Source organism: Emys orbicularis, chromosome 6 (genome assembly GCF_028017835.1).
Source record: "Emys orbicularis isolate rEmyOrb1 chromosome 6, rEmyOrb1.hap1, whole genome shotgun sequence".
Classification (NCBI taxonomy): Eukaryota; Metazoa; Chordata; order Testudines; family Emydidae; genus Emys; species Emys orbicularis.
The window spans coordinates 5528637-5545781 of record NC_088688.1 but is presented as its reverse complement, the minus strand read 5'-3'; the positions used below and the strand labels follow the sequence as shown (position 1 = coordinate 5545781).

At 55.5% G+C, this 17145-nt stretch overlaps 1 protein-coding gene across 1 annotated transcript in view; it reads right to left on the bottom strand.

Annotated features, from left to right (window-relative positions):
• Positions 1-14145, bottom strand: part of NOL6 (nucleolar protein 6) — a 60571-nt gene extending 46426 nt beyond the window's left edge. Inside the window, exons 1-13 of the mRNA XM_065406314.1 lie at positions 14104-14145; positions 11454-11675; positions 9730-9846; positions 9046-9225; positions 7949-8117; positions 6747-6881; positions 5974-6137; positions 5134-5254; positions 4592-4650; positions 4181-4282; positions 1744-1859; positions 1011-1188; positions 221-343 (exon numbers count right to left, since the gene is read on the bottom strand). Of these exons, the coding sequence (XP_065262386.1) occupies positions 221-343; positions 1011-1188; positions 1744-1859; positions 4181-4282; positions 4592-4650; positions 5134-5254; positions 5974-6137; positions 6747-6881; positions 7949-8117; positions 9046-9225; positions 9730-9846; positions 11454-11675; positions 14104-14145 (1728 nt within the window). The remainder of the gene's footprint in view (positions 1-220; positions 344-1010; positions 1189-1743; positions 1860-4180; positions 4283-4591; positions 4651-5133; positions 5255-5973; positions 6138-6746; positions 6882-7948; positions 8118-9045; positions 9226-9729; positions 9847-11453; positions 11676-14103) is intronic.
• Between the last annotated feature and the right edge of the window lie 3000 nt (positions 14146-17145).

The window sequence follows — 17145 nt, the reverse complement described above, 5'->3', positions numbered from 1 at the left end:
GGCCGTTGCTTAGCGCGAGGATTGTCTGCCATCACCTGCTCCCCCACCCGCATCTCCCTGCTGTCTCTGGTACTTGCATCGTAAGCTGCTTGTGCCAGGGAACCGGCTTTGTTAGCTCTTTGTACAGAACCTAGCATGACAGGACCCTGAGCAAGGCTTCCAGGGGCTCCTGCAATGTAAGCGCCACCCCAACCCCGGGTAGGAGCAGCCTCGTCCTCACCTCTGGTCGATCTGCCTCTGGTCCCTTCTCCAAAATGCTAGCGGCAAACTCAGGAGTGAGCAAGAGCCCGAACGACAGGTGTCCGGCATCCTTGTGCTTCGGGGGCTCTGCGCTGATAGGCCACTGGGGAGAAGCAGGGAATGCAGCGTGAACGGAGACACCTTTGCTAGAGCGGCATCTGCTCGGGCACCACTGCCCCTCTGCTGGGTAGATCCACCCCACCGTCCTGCTCCCCAGAACCCCTGCCCTCTGGAGCCAGGCAGACGGGGTGGCTATGTACTCAAAAGCTCTCCCCCATGCAAGAGCCCTACCCCGGCCCCCATCAGCCTCGGCTGTAGCGCTGCCGGGCAGGGGCCTGGTTATCCAGATCAGCTCCAGCCAAGCAATGCAAGTTCTCTCACTACCCCCATCAGCAATGGGTCTCAATCCCTGTCTGGGAGGGACCCCACCGAAAGAGGGGAAAGGGGGGGATGCAATCCCCATGGCCTCTCTGCTGAGACCACCAAGCCAGGACAGCAGGGAACTGGATGGAGTTCCACCCGTCTCAGTCAGCAAACAGCTACAACTTTTGACCCTGGACAGGATTTGAACCAGCAGTCTGGAAGATAACCAGACCCCTCTGGGAGGGGCACAGGGCACGGACTCTCCCTTCCCACCTTTCCCCGGGCAGCACAGCAATGGAAGGAGACAGGAGGCCCGAGGAGAAGGGGCACCCCAGGAGGGGGATATTAGAGAAGCAGCTGCTGCGTTACACAGGAGGCTCTGTGAAGGGGGAGGGGGGGGGGGTTACCTGCGGTGCCTGGGGCAGGGAGTGCGTCAGCAGCAGCACCCTCTCGGCCAGCCCTCGCGCCAGCAGGGAGGTGACGAAGGGCAGGGCTGCAGCTACGTAGTTCCCGCCTCGATCCATCAGCTCATTCAGCAGCTGCATCTTCTTGCAGGCTCCCTGCAGCTTGGAGACGTGCTTCAGGCTGCGGCGAGGGAGGAGAGAGCCTCAGTCACCTTGGGAAATGCCCCTGGGCTTCCCCCTGCCAAGCCACTTCAAGGCAGCGATGCCGGCAGGATGCTCCCAAGGTAGGAGGGATGCTGGGAGGGGGGCACGGGCCAGGAACTGGGCTACACTCACGGGATCGAGTGCACACAGCATCATCCAGCTGGCAAGGTAAAGTCTGATACAGCATGGACCAGCTAAGCTGGGATTCCCAGCTCTCCCCCAGTGTGTACTGGGAGTTCCCACCCTCGTGGCTCAGGGGAGATCAGACCCTGAAATGGCCACCTAGGCCAGCCAAACCAAACAGCTGGGATGTGTGCATAGCACACCCTGTCTGAGGCGGGGGAGCAGGGGGCTGTCACCCTGATCTGCAGGGGGAGTAGGAGGCAGCTGGGAGGGTGGATGACGACCACAGAGTTACCCGGGCCGCATCTGCGCTGCGCTTTTGCCAGGATCCCGCGCTGAGCCTGGGACAGCCAGCTGCTCTCGGACCGATCCCCCCACACCGTCCCCAAGCCACGGTGACCAGACTCACTGGAAGACATGGTCGAAGGTTCTGATCAGGGGCTTGGGGGTCATGAGCAGCCGCTGGAATCCGTCCACTGTTCTGTCGTCCAGAACTTCCATCGAGCGCTTGGCTTCGAACTGGACCTGAGGGAGGGGCAGTCGTGAACTGAGGGTAGGGGACAGTTCATTCCACTGGCAGGCTGAGCATAGGTCCTTCAGCGCCTGAGAGCACCCTGGCTTCCCGGTCATCTACAGCCCAGCTGCAACCCACACCCCATCCCGATCCGGGGGTGGAGCCCACAGGGAGTCCTGGCTCGGAGCCCAGCCAATCCTCGGCCCCAGATCTCACTGTTGGGCAGGAGACATCCTAAATAAATGACTCCAGGTTGGAGCCAATTCAGCTTAGTAAGAAGAAGGCACAAGGCTCCGGTGCTGAGCTCGCAGATCCACCTCTAAAGCATCAGACTCAGTTCCGGGGCTAGAGCCAGGAACAGCCGTGCCTGGGGAGCGGAACCTGGATCTCTCATCCCGTCCAGCGGGGTCTCTGCGTGGCCAGCTCAAAGCAGCAGTTCCCCCTCCCCAGTGGCTGGTTATTTCGGGCCCCCGACATTAACCTCCCATCGCCCTGGAGGGTAGCAGTATGTTCTGTGCCTCGAGGAGTTCAGGGCTGTGAATCTAGAGACGTTCACCAGCCCTGTATACGCTTTAAAAACCTACCGAGAGAATTTTAAAGAACGGCCCTTTGCCCTAGGAGCCCAAAGCAGCTTACACAAAACACTAGTAACAGAAAGGGATCGATTCACCCACACCACGGAAATGCAGCCACCTCTGAGGTGGAGCAAAGCAGCTGTTTAACTGGACTACAGCAACGCAATATACCTGGGCACGAAACCTTCAGCACTTCGGTAAATCCAACTTGCATAAAGTGCTACCAGATGTCACCTCAGCAACACATGCTAGGGTGAGCACATCACCCCCATCCTCTGCTCTCTACGCTGGCTTCCCCTAGAATTGCTAATCAAGTTTAAGGTCTCGGTCCTTGTCACACAGTGCTCCATGGCCTGGACCCAGGGTACCTAAAAGACCATTGACAGCTCCAGGACGGAGACCGTGGCGGACAACTTCGTTCCTCCAGCACAATGGAACTCGCACCAATAAGGGTAAAGCTCGTCTGTGCGGGAGACGGAACCGTCTCTCGGGATGATTGGAGACTGCAGAATTAACTGCCCCAGGAGCTAAGGACTATCACAAACCTCACCACTTTCCACTCCAAGTGCAAGGAGCAAGTCTTTGATCTGCCTTCTCCAACGTGAGCATAAGAACGGCCATAGTGGGTCAGACCAATGGTTCATCTAGCCCAGGATCCGGTCTTCCGACAGTGGCCAATGCCAGATGCAATGAACAGAACAGGGCTATTTCGAGTGATCCATTCCCTGTCGTCCAGTCCCAGCTTCTGGCAGTTGGAGGTTTAGGGACACGCGGAGCATTGGGTTGCATCCCTGACCATCTTGACTAATGGCCACTGATGGGCCTATCCTCCCTGAACTTGTATAGTTTTTTTTTTAAATCTAGTTTTACTTTTGGCTTATGAACCCCCTGTTCTCCCTGAGTTAACCCCTTGACGAGGGAGTGGGGCTAAGGGTCAAAGGACAGCTGGCTAGAGCCCTGTTAGCGAGCTCGCAGCCGCCCTGCTCGGCGCACACAGCAAAAGGTGCATTTAGCAGTAGCAACAACCAAAACAAGACACTCCACCACACACATTCCTCCCTCTTGGGAGAGGGCAAGAGACCAGCCAACACACGACGTGCTAGTCGCGTTGCTTAGTGCGCTACTGGAAGGCTCTCAGTTGCTACGGTGATATGAAAACCGACGTAGAATAGGAGAGAACACAACGGTTTAGGAGGAAGAATCCTGCATCCCTGGAGGGATAAGAAGGTAGATGTTCATACTCGGATCCCAGCTCCTGTGAAAAGTACCCAAGGGTCTCCAATGAGCACAAACAGGCAGAGAGCCTGGTTCTACACGGTCTCTGAAGACAGCACTTTAAGCTACACAGCTAACTCTAGAACCATGCTGGGACACTAGCTCAGCTCTCACTTGATAGGAAGAGCACCACCTACAGAACCCCGTCCCTCTGAGGTCTCCCATCCCAGCACACACAGGGCCTTACCCTGCTTAGCTTGCTGGGCAGGACACAGCACCAGCGGCCAATGCACAAGCTACATCCTTCCCTATGCTTGCTTGTCTGTAATACACTATGGCTGGGATAGAAAAGCCTCTGACTCTGAAAGGGGAAGGGGCGTCCCAGGCAAGGGGACATTGACTCCTGGTACCAAACAACAGGCCTGTGCCAGGACAAAGCCACGTGGCAAGACCAGCCTGGAAACAGCAGGCAGAGGGAGCCTTGGGGAGGAAACCGAGAGAGGCGGTACTATGTGAATGCCCATCAGTAACACTGCCGGTACCTGCTTGTACTTGTTAGCGGTCATGTCAGCGCAGAGGTTCACCAACCCCGAGGGGTCCACAAAGACCACTTCGAACGCCTGGTGGAAGTCGGCCAGGGTGGGCTGGAAGAGAGAGCATGCGGCTTAGCACCCACCGAGATACGTGCAGCAACAGACTCTGCGCTGCCCGGCCCCTTAGAGTAACAGCGACTCGCAAACACGGAGCACAGCCCATGTGCCGCGCAGGCCATCCACCCGCGCAGCACAGTGGGCAGGGGAGTATTTGCATCACTGGACAGAGAAGACGAAGGCATGGCAGTTAAGTGACTAAGTCAACGCTGAGTCAACAGCGGAGCCAACAACAGAACCCAGGAGTCCCTACCCCGCCCTAGCCACCAGACCATGCTGCCGGGGGCCACACTTGCTCCTTACCAGCGAGCTATCTGTGTCCTTTGACAGGCTGATCCCAGCTGCACTCAGATCTGTGGTAGCTGCGAACGAAGAAAGGGTCAGTTCTCTGTGCTGGGGGGAGTCTATCCTACCGCACCCCGGGACTGGGCTGTAAAATACTCTCCCTGTACAGCCATTTAACTCTGAGGGCGAGGCTCTAGGCTGCATTTTGCTGCAAGTTTCCAGACCATCAAATCAACAGGACTGTCGTGGTTTCTCACTCTCTCTCTCTCGAGCTCAAATCACAGGGCATCATCCTGCCTTCACCCCAGGGTGGGGGCTACAGAGGATCTGGCTGGTCTTGCTCAGGATTTACCTGTCTGCCATAGGACATTTCACTGGGGATCCTACAAGGACAGAGGCATGTCTGTCCTCCGGGCCCCTCCAAGCCCAGCCAGGGCTGCACGGCGCACAGAGATTTATGCACCAGCCTTACACCGTTGGGTTCTAGGCTCAGCTGTGATCCAGGCCAAAGGTGCTGCCAATGCCACCTCCCCTGCCCCGAGAGCCACCAGGGAGCTCACCCAGGAACTGCAGAACGCTCCTCAGCACCTGGTAGCCGCTCATCCCCTGGCTGATCTTGTGCTTGGCCAGCAGGTAGGCAACCAGCATGGAGGCCATGAAGCCGTTGAGACACCCCAAGCCCTGTTGGAAGACAAGACACAGAGGTAGGGCAAGCTCCAGGCCTGCCCTGGAGTCACAGGCAACTCCACAGAGCCCGAGAGCACGCAGCCTGATTCCCTGAAGTGCCAGGCTCAGCCGAGTAACGACGCCAGCTTCTGCTGCTCTTCACCCAGCGGCGCCGGCACGGGTGCCCTTGTCTCTTGGACCGCTCCGGGGATCTAAGCGCCTTTCATCTCCCATGACTCCAAAACCCCTTCCCCAGGGAGCCAGCAAGGGAACGTGGCAGGGCCGGGCGCGGACGCCAGAGACTGCCACTGGACCCTGACTGCAGACAGAGGGCAGGCTGAGGCCCTGCCTGCCCCAGGGCAACACCCTGCAGTTCACACTTCCCCAGCCAGGGGAGCGAACCAATCGCTTGGACTAGTCTGAATCGAGCATCATGGGGATCTTGAGGGACCAGGGACCAGACCTCAATGGAGCAGTGACCCTGCACACCCTCCATTCCTATCTACAGAGCAAGGACCCGGGGGCAGGAGGGAGCTATTGGAGATCAGCAGGGAGCATACCAGGCTGGTGCGCCTCCCACACACACACCAAAGGCAGAGCGAGCCGGGGACAATGCATCTCCGTCCCTTCCCCACACCTCATGTGGGAATAAAAGAGGCTAGGCCCCACACACGCCCTGGGGTCGAAGGGGCGGGGCAGAGCTGAGCAGGCCAGCCCACCCCCGACGAGGCTACCTTGTCGAGCTCCCGCTGGTGCAGCCAGACTTTGAGGAGGGTGACTCCGTCCCTCATGCCGGGGAAGTCGGCACCAGCGCCGGCGAGGAAGAGCAGGTTGGACTCCAGCCCCGTGTCACAGAGGATGGAGTTGTTGTAGTGAGGAGTGGGGGGCTCGGCGGCTCCTGGGGAGGGAACAAGGCAGCCCGATCCAATCAGACGAGTTACCGGCACTTTTAACCCAATCCAACCCTCCGCATCCTTCCCAGTTAGAGGCTCCCAGCGCCATGAGGGGCTGGCTGCAGAACGCGCCACCCCTTGCAGCAGAGCACTGCAGCGGGGGCTGGCTGCAGACTGTAGCTGGTGCTGCCTTGTAGGCTCCCCTACCTGCCTTCCCAGCTTTGTGGGGTGGGAGGAGCAAATTGCTATTTCCCCATCAGGGTGGGGGAAGGTCTTAGCCAGACTGCAGCAAGCAGGGAAAGGGAACGGTGCAACGCCAGGGCAGACCCTCTGGTGACTCAATGCCCCTATATGGGGTGTACCAAACAGGACCCAGACAGGATCCAGCAGGGAATGCTGATGGGTGCAGAGACCCTGCAGGAAGCGAGAAACCCACATACACACTCCCTCTCTCTGCTGCCGGCTCCACCATGACCCCACCCTGCAGGAAATTCTGCTCCCCTCCCCCGATGGCCTCTATCCCAGGATCAGCCACGCACCCAGCTCCCGCTGAGCTGTCTGGGCGTCCCAGCACACCCCAAGCCACAACAGAGCTCTGCATGCCCCGGCCCTACCTTCTCCGGGGGAGCCCTGCTCCAGGAACCAGGCCGTCCGGACGTTGTTCTTGCTGGGGTACAAGCGGCTGGGCTTAAAGAAGCCGGGGGCGGGACAGGCGTAGAGCCGGACTGTCACCAGCTTCTCATCTTTACCTGCAAGCACCATGGGGAAGTGAGGTCAGAGAGAGAGACACGGGGGGGGGGGGGGGGAATTAACCCAGGAAGGGGCCACCACCCCCTTCTCCTTGGAGGGACGAGAGCACCAGCCTTTCCCTTTTACTCCATAGAGCTCCCAGCAGGAGACGGAGACATTATCAGTAACGAGGACGATGAATCAACAGAGCTGACGATAACCCTGCCTAGTCGCCCCTGCCCATGTCTCCAGCCACCCCGAACTCTCATCCCTGGGAGCGGTCAAGGGAAGCCGCAGAACAATGTGTCTCTCATTCCCCTTTCCTAGCACCCTCTCTCCCCGCCCCCCAATGCTCCGTCCATCGCCCCCGGCTCTCCCTTTGCCTGACTCTTGCGACCCATGGCCGACACGACGCCCGGCAGCGAGCACCACATCCAGCAGCGACGGCCCACCCCTAGGATTAACCTGGGCCTTTTCCAGCTGGCCTGGAAAGCGCTATGGGCACAGAGGGCACTGCACAAACACTGAGTTAAGGGGGACCGGACGGGGTGTATCAGTGCTGCACGCAGTGGCATTTCACTGGAGTCCCTACTGTTCTCCAGCCCTTTGTTAATGCAGCCAAACAGACTCCTATCTCCGGGAGGACCCAGGATGACGTTGGAAGGCCCATTCCTCACCCCCAAGTGCTTTGCCCAGTTGCCTGGGCTACTTCCAAAGCCTTTAGCCCCCAGAGAAACCTGCTCCCAATAGTGTCTCTGCACTGCCAGTTGCTGTTGCTCGCCCTAGCCTGCGAGGCCAGGAGTCCAAGCCCGGCTCCCAGAGCGATGCACATCAACGGCGACTCCAGGCCAGTTTTCTCCCCAGCCCCATGTCCTGTGCACACAGGTACCAGTGTCAGACCCTTGGGCACAGCCCTGCCAGTGATGTGGGGGGGTTTGCACCATGCACACAGACCTGGCATTGCTTGATGTGATGGCGCCACCCGCTGGTCGAGCTATGCAACTTCACTGACAAGGTGAGAAGAGCCCCGGGGATCAGGAGGCCCTAGGGGAGTGAGGGATGGGTGGGGAGTTCACAGACATGGTACCTTGAGGCTTTAGGAGCAGGATCGGCTTGAGATGGTTGCTGTTCATGTATGTGAATCTCACGCTGCCAAAGAGCTTTTCCTTGGAGAGGTGCTGAGCAATGTGGGCCAGGTACAGAGCTCTCTTCCGGTGGTATCGCTGGTTCAGGTTGTCTTTGTCCTGGAGGATTGCCTGAGCAAGAAGGGAGACAGAGGAATCATCTCTGATGCTTCCAGAGCCCAGTTCAGCCCAACACACATGCCCTTCACTCCACTGCAGACATACAGCCACCTCTGGGGTGAGAAGGTGACAGCCAGAGAAACAGCACTGCAGAACGCAGAGCCATCCGCTCCAGCTCTAACAGTGCCAGCAAACTGCAACCAGCCTGCCAAGCATTAGCAGACCGCATGCCTCCTGCAGGGAAGTGCAGAGCTATTCTGCTGACTCACCCTGACAGCCAGCCCGGGTGGGTCACTTTAGCTGAAAGCCAGGCATATAAAAGGCAGAGTGGTTCTGAGGAGTGAGCTGAAAAGAGGGACAGGAAGTCCTGGCACGGAAAGTGCTCTTATGCGAGTTCTTGGCATATAACCTACTACAAGTGCAGGTGAATGGTGCAAAGGCTTCACCTGCTCTTCGACACAGGCTCAGGAGCAGGCCAAGAGCAGGCCGCATGGTGGCTAAGGAAGCCAGACTGCATCTAAACTCATTGACATTAAAGAAAAGGCCCAGTCCCTACCCAGGCAGAGGGAGCAGACAGGAGAAGGGGACAGGTTGTTTCTTCAATTGCGCTGGAAATCAAGCAGCAGGAAGCTTTGATCTGGTTAGATTGAGAGGAGCGGGGACAATGGAGTCCCCATGGGATGAGGTCCAACTCCCTTAACAACTTCTGGCACAAAGCAAGGCCTGAGACGATGCATCACCTGATCTGAGCCCTAGAACGGTAAGCCTGGCACATTAGATAGAGAAACCGGGGGCTGCATGCACTGGGCATCTTTACCCTGTGATAGCACTCAGCGTTAAGCTTCTATAGGAGAAGACACCGGCCGTGGAGCACGGGAGGTCGCAGGATCAGCCATGGCACCACACCAACCCCACGCCTGCCAGGCATGCTTGGACTCACCCGGGGCATCGTCACTGCCACGTCCACGTTGATCTCCGGCTTGATGCATGTGCCCAGCAGGTAGCTCCCCACCACCGTCACCGCGGCTGGCGGCAGGAAGCGGAACTTCCCCTTCACGCTGAAAGGCACCTGGAGGAACGGAACCTTCACGTCCTTTGGGAGCCAGGTCTGGTCGGCGAGCTGTGAAAGGCAGGGAGGGGTGAAGGACAGCCCATGCTCCAGCTCCCCGCAGCGGCTGAGCTCACCCAGCTACTAGCAGGGCTCTGCCAAGTGAACTGGGACTCTGCTACCCACCAAAATACTGCTCAGAGCATCAAAGGGGGAGTGTAGGACCCTGAACCAAAGGCCGTAACTCAGTGGCTGAAAACGGGTCCTGCAGGGATTCCCCCCCCCACTTCACAGTCCTCTCTCCTGTATTCTCTGTCTACACATCCCAGCCATGATATCCATGGACCTTACAGCTACAGGGTGGGGATGGCAGGATCTATGCACCCCAGAAACATGCTCCGGAGGGGGAGTGGCAGTACATCCAGCAGGGGTTGGGACGGCTGCACCACTCGGCTGAGTCGTAAACACAAGGCGTGAAACGCAAAGGGCAAAGCCAGATGGAAGTGGCTCGTTGCCAGCACAGCTCGTTGTTAAGCAGACAGCCCCGTTGCCTCCCCCGGCCGCCCCAGGACATACATCGGTTTCCGGGGTCTCCAGGACAGCACTCAACAGGGTATTGATTTCGTGGAGGAAGGCATCAATCTTCTGCTTCTTCTTCTCCTTTAGCTTCACCTCCTTCAGCAGCTCCTCGATCTGCAGAGAGAAGGGGAGACCATAAAGGGAAGCCTCAGCAACGGAAATCACTGCGGACTTTTATCCTGCCCCGATGGGTATTCCCAGCCTGGACCAGAGGGCAACGCTCTCCGTAGGGTGAGACAGGGGAACTCCCAGTCCCTCTCAATGACTCCTCTATGCCAGGGAGCTTTCTCCGGCACCTGGACATACGGGGAATATGGTTGCATGATACCAAATACCAACTGTTACTCTCCAAGCGGGATCCTCCACTGGCCAGTGGTGGTTCACGTGGGTCCCTCTGCTGCTGCTAATTCCTAAGCAGCACTGAAACTTCGAAATGTCAGTTCCGCTCTTGTCTGATGCCTAGCCAGAACAAACGGGTGCAGCTGACATCGGTTTCACTGTGGCTGGGAAGGGTGAAAGGAAAGAATCCCTGCTACAGCAAAAGACACTGCAGCATCCAGGAGCTAGAGGTAGGTGTGGGCTTGCCTCCCCAGCCATCAAGCTGGCACAGAATGTGGCTCAGAACTGCTCCTCTTCGACTGAGAGCGTTTAAGGTCAGAAGAGATGCTCAGAGCATCTATCCTGACCTCCTGTCTATCGCAGACCATTAAATTTCACTCACGTACTCCTATACTGAGCCCAATAACTAGCATGTATACTTTTCAGTTTTCCAGCCAGGGTTCCCGTGGGGTTTGAACCCCAGGTCTCCAAGACGGTAAACACCAGGCAAACCGCTAGGCCATCAGGCCGTTTTATCTGGTTCTGTGACTACCTACAATTCTACAGCAAATGCACATTCCCACACTTCCAAATAAAACGTCCAATGCCTCCCCACCCCCAACAGGCAAACGTGTCCCACCCACACCCAAGGCATCCCAGTGCACTATTCACAATTCCAGGCACACGTACAGCACTCACTCATAAAGTCAAGCCAATGTCCAATCAGCAGCCAAAATCAAGGGCCTCCCCAACCGCCTTCTTCCCCCAATGGAGGCCCTGATCCTGCAATTAGATCCCCTAGCGCTGACCCACGTGACACTGCGGAACCCCACAAGGAGAAGCAAAATCCAAAGCTCGGGACCCCGCACGTCACTCGATGCTAGAAACAGGCAGAGAGAGAGAGAGCTCAGCAGCACTGCTTCTCGCAGGAACAGTCTTGCGATATCACCGTGAAAACTACCATCTCAGGCACAAAATCTATTTCAAAAATTCTGATCCCCCCAAATTAAGGCTTTTTTGGCCAAAATTTTCATACATTTTTCAGCCAGCGCCACTGTCCACCCATCACGCTGCGGGTGAAGAATCAGAGAATCATTTGTTCACCCGCTGAAAATGAAATCGCCCCAGATGAACAAACCCATCAAATTTCCTCCCTTGCCAGGGGCTCAATGTTGTTATCCCCATTATACAAACTGGAGAGAGGTCAAGGGACTCGCTCAAGGTGGCAGCATGAGTCAGGGCTGAACTGGGACTGGAGCTTGTCAGTTCCCCGTGCAGTAATCCATCTGCTGCTTCCCAAGCCTCCCCAGTCTCCAACATTCTTTCCAGCCTGGAGTGTATCAGGCTACCAGGTTGAATGCAGCACAAAGTGGGTCCTATTTGACTCCCTGGCTTCTTCTGACCTGCAGGCGGAGAAGGCTGGAATGGAAGAGGTTCTCGGTCTCCTTCAGTTGGTTCAGCTCCTCATTGGTGGGCGGCTTGTACAGATCAGCCCGGCTGAGTTTCACCGGTTTCACAACGCCATCCGGGACTGAAGCCCTTTTCCTTCCCTGGGGTTTGCCTTTCTTGGGGAGATCCTGATTCTCCTCCTCTGCCTCCATGCCTCCCTCTGCATTGTCAAATGCCTGCGATGATATAAACAAGCCGATTAGAAGCCGTGCAGATCTGATCACAAATGCCACTGGGAGAAAGCGTGAGTCACCAAAGCAGAGTCAGTAAGAAACCTCAAGGTTGGGTGGGTCTCGGCCCAGTTCCTAATGGGTAAGTGACCTTAATACCCAAGCCACCTCCAGGACTGGCACCAACAGACCCCCTATATAGTAGTCTCAACAGAAAAGACGAGGACTAAATGGGCCATGGAGACTGAATGAAATTCTCTGCCTTACACAAGAGGGTTGAAGCGTGAGATGGGGAAGCTGGCACTGCACTGGGAAGGTAAGTTATATACCCAATCAGATTATCAAATGTCTTTTACTTCTTACCCACAGCCATCTGAAAAGTGCTTTACAAACAAAAACACCTTTGAAAGGTCAATACATGCTATCCCCATTTAAAGAGAGGGAAACGGAGGCACTGAATTTAAAAGAACAGGCACTTCTGACTGCCTTCCCTATTACTGCTACCGTAGAACCTTAGAGTTACGAACACCTTGGGAATTGAGGTTGTTCGTAACTCTGAAATGTTCGTAACTCTGAACAAAACATTATGGTGGTTCTTTCAAAAGTTTACAACTGAACATTGACTTAACACAGCTTTGAAACTTTGCTACGCAGAAGAAAAATGCTGCTTTTAACCATCTTAATTTAAATGAAACACGCACAGAAACAGTTTCCTTACCTTGTCAAATCATTTTTTTTATTTAAACTTTCCTTTTATATTTTTAATAGTTTACGTTTAACACTGTACTGTATTTTCTTTTTTTGAGGGGGGGGGGGGGATCTCTGCTGCTGCCTGATTGCGCACTTCCAGTTCCAAATCAGGTGTATGGTTGACCTGTCAGTTCACAACTCTGGTGTTTGAAATGCTGAGGCTCTATTGTACATATAGCAACTATGATCCCTGTTACTTATGTTAAACAAAAACAGCAAGGAGAGGTTTTAGCTGGTTTTCTTTCTGCATTGGCCAGCTGTGCGTGTTGTGTGCCTGTGTTTGGATACCACAGTGCTTGAGCACCTCACACATTTTTAGTGTCTTTATCCACACAACCCCTGATGAGGTAGAATAGAGTTGTCACCCCCACAGTACAGATGGGGAACTGTGGCACACAGAGACTAAATCACTCGCCCAAAGGTCACACAGGAAGCCTGGGGCAGCGCAGGGAATTCCAGGTCTGGGGCTAGCACTCTAACAGTTGTCTCATCCTTCCTCTGTAAAGTACTTTGGGATCTTTTAGAATGAGAGGTAATTTTGCATGGACTAGATGACCTCCCAAGATCCCTTCCAGCCCCAGCTCTTTGTAATATGTAGGCCCACATCTAGAGGCAATGTAAGTTACTACCCATTGCACTCACTTACCAGGATGTTTAACACAGAGCAGAAATGGAGAGTCAAGAAACCCAGCGCTGGGAAGAATTTTGCCTGCCAGGCCAATGATTCACTAGCTTCCTTTGTCTAACAACTAATATACACACAGTATCAGTTAATACCAAGGTGGTATTGCAGCCTCACCACAGGGCTTGATCTGGGACTTTTCACGGCAAGCTCCTCTGGGCAAGGATTCGTTTCCTTTGCCCTGGCACAACTACTGTGACAGTGCTGGGAGTGCTGGGTAAACTCCCGGAGTTTTAGTTAAACACCCTGACCCCACCTGAGCTCCAACCCGCAACTTCCTTACGGGTTACGAAGCACAGCCGTCCAATAGCGGGGTGCGGGGAGAGAGGGGGGTTACTCTGTTCAGGGGGCTGGGGGGTTACTCTGCCCCGTGCCGGGATTCATTCACTCCCAGTTACCCCTAAACCCACGCCTGGCCGGCGGGGCCTCTCACACCCATTCGCGGGGCTAAAAGAACGAACATTTCTCGTTTAAAGTCCAGGTTGCAAGAAGTGGAAGCCGATCCTCCCCCCGGCCCAGTGACGGGCGCTCTGACCCCCCCAGCCAGGTGGGGTCGGCAGCCGATCCTCCCCCCGGCCCAGTGACGGGCGCTCTGACCCCCCCAGCCAGGTGGGGTCGGCAGCCGATCCTCCCCCCGGCCCAGTGACGGGCGCTCTGACCCCCCCCCGGCCAGGCGGGGTCGGCAGCCGATCCTCCCCCAGGCCCAGTGACGGGCGCTCTGACCCCCCCCCCCCGGCCAGGCGGGGTCGTTAATCTGCCGCCCCCACCACCAGGGCCGTGTCTCGCCCGGGCTGGGACGAGACCCCGCTCTACCTCCCCCCAGACCCAGCCGGAAACATCTCCCCACAATGGGGTGGGGGAGGCCCGCCAGGCCGGGGGGGGTAACGACGGGGCCCCAAGGCGTGCTGGGAAGATAGGGGGTGGATCCCCGGCCGGCGGGGGGCTGGACCCGTCCTCCCCGGGCAGGGTAGAACGTGGAACCCCGGTACCCTCCCGCCTTACCCGGTCCCCGCCGCCCGCGGCCGCTCTCGGCTTCATCTTCATCTCCGGCGCCCGCCCTCACGTGGACAGCCCGCCTAGCCCCACGTGGAACTCAACCACTCCTGCTGCCACCCATTCCCGCCCCCTTAGCCGCTCCCGATTGGCTCAAGGGATGACTCCTCTCCTTTGATTGGCTAATTTGGCCACCCGGCGCTTTGTTTTCCTCTTAGCCCCGCCCACGGGTGCCGACAGCCATCAGCACGTTTGCCTGAGAGAAGACAGCCTCCTCCCCCCGATTTACGGCAATTTTGCGACTTTGGGGGAAGTTCAGCAGCCAGCGGCGCTGGACTTTATGGCGCTTTACGGCAGTAGGGTGGCCTGGCTGGGTAGGGGCTGTGGCCAGGCCCAGCTGATCCCCATTTAGAGGTGGGGTGATGCTCGTGGGCTGCTCTGGGTCCCCTTTGAGCCCCCTGTGGCTGCCCTCCAAGGGCTCACCCCAGATCCCTGCAGCCCCTTCTGCCACCCCAAGCCAGGCCCCTGGCCCATCTGTGAGCCAGGCCGCCCTGAGACAAAGCAGGGCCTGAGTAGGGTGGGGAAGCCCTAGTGAAGAGCACCTGGCCCCCGTTGGCATGATGGGGCAAGGTTACGCCAAGGGGGTGCGATCAAGATGGTGGGGACAGGATGGTCTGTTCTTCAAAATGGTGCCCCCCCTGCGGCATGACCCGGCATGTGCCCAGGGAGCGAGGTCTCACCGTTCCCAGAAGTACCAGAGTGTCGGTGTTCTGGGAATGCGTGAGCAGCCACCCTATACCTCCGCCTCACCTCCTGCAAGTGCCCACATATGTGCGGTAGGGCCAGAGAGTTGCCGCCCATCCCACTGGGCTGGACGCTGCCGAGCTGGAAATGCCAGCGGCTCTGCTAGAATCCCTCACCTCCTGCGAGAAGAACTATAGTCCCGGACACCGCTAGCAGTGCTGCCAACTCTCATGATGAATGATTTTATCATTCACCTCATGACATTTGCAGCCCTTGAAGCCCTTGCTCTTGGAGGCAAGTGATTACATGGGACTCAGCTTTCATTTAAGAAAAGCAAGCAAGCAGGTTCCTAGCCTTCACAGTTGCACCAAAAAAGCCTGAAAATGTAAACCAAGTCACCCTAATAAAGGCTCAGAAGGCAAAGAAAAAGAACCTCATGATTTTTAAATCAATATTGTGATTTTTGGGAGCCCAACATGATTTGTTAATGCTTGGAGTTGGCGATCCTGCGTATAGCCCCACAAACCTGTTTGCTTCATGCTAAAATTTAGTTGTTATTTGGGACCAGAAAGAGTGTGTCTATACTGCAAAAGAACACGCGTGGCAGTAAGTGTCAGAGCCCTGGTCAACTGATTTGGGCTCATGGGGCTCACACTACAGGACTGAAAATAGCAATGTAGATGTTCCACTCGGGTTCTGAGACCCACCTGCCTTGCCAAGTTTTCAGAGCCCAAGTAGGAACATCTACACTGCCACTTTTAGCCCCATAACATGAGCCAAAGTCAGTTGACCTGGGCTCTGAGAATTGCTGCTGTGGGTTTTTTTTTTGCTGTGTAGACATATCCAGAGAGCCACTTGCCACCTGGAATTTCCCACAGGGTCCCCTAATTTAATCCACATGAGATCCCGCAAACAAGATTTATGAGACACATAATAGGCCTCAATCATTTTCATCAGATTTTCAAGAGAAAGAATGTTTACTACATAGGCTAACAAATGTATTGGACTCAGATTTTCAATCCAGTATAATCTGTTATGTGATATGGGAGGCATTTGTATCCAGAGATTAGGTAAGGTTCAGGTTTGGTGCTAAACAAAGGCATCAGGTTGGGTTCATAGTGGATGGTGCCAAATTCTCACCAGAAAGTCTTATGAGATCTTGGCCATATACTGTATAGGAATCTTGCAAGATCAGCTGCAATTTGCAAGATTTTCACCATTCTGGGCAATATCTAAACTGGATCCAGGAAACAGGACTTTTCTGGTTTTGCATCTAAACTGGACTAGAAACTATATGTGACCACATAGCAGTGGGTTTGATTTTGGCAACTCAGATCCAAAATGCCTCCCAGAATTCCAAGCACAGAGAGGAAGGATGGCTCAGTTGTTAGGGTGCTAGCCTAGGAGACCTGGCTTTAATTCTTTGCTCTACCAGAAACTTCCTGTGTGATCCAGGGTAAGTTACTTAGCCTTTCTGGGTATGTCTACACTGCAATAAAAGACTCCTGGCTGTGGCTGACCCAGGTCAGCTGACTCAGGCTCACAGGGTTCTGGCTGCTGGGCTAGAAATTGCAGGGTAGACATTCGGGCTTCGGCCAGAGCCCGGGATCTGAAACCCTGCGAGGTGAGTGCATCTCAGAGTCCAGGCTCCAGCTGGAGCCCAAACAACTATGCTGCAATTATTATCTCAGCAGCCCGAGCTTTGCAAGCCCAAGTCAACTGGCCCAGCCTCTGAGACCTGGTGCCACATTTTTTTTATTGCAGTGTAGACATACCCTGTATGTTACCCTCTGCGACTTAGTTCCCCATCTGGGACATGGCGATACACTGCCTTTTCTCAGAGGAGCGTTGTGAAGCTAGACGAGTTATCGATTGTGAAGTGTTCAGATACTACAGGATTGGGAGTCAGGTAAGATTTCTGAGTTGAGGGGATTGAGCCTGGGCCATCTCGAATTATGATAGAAACACACAAAAAGTTTAAAATTAGGGGGGAAAGAATTGTTTCTAATGCATACAAAGCTTGATTTACAAAAATACAGTTGTTACACCATGCCCATCACTCCATAGTTGATACTGTGTAGCTGGAACTCAGGAGCAGAGTCCACTCAGCAGAATTAAAGTCTGGCATTATATGATGAATGTGGGTAGACATCCCATATCTAACCTGCAGAGAGCACAAAGGAAAGACTGCAGCAACAGCAGCTTGACTTGAGTTGGCAAACTCCCAGTAGGGCTGGAGCACACAGTGCAATCTGATCCAGTTTGCCCGCAATGGGTTTTTAGTGGGGGGAAATACACTGTTAAAAT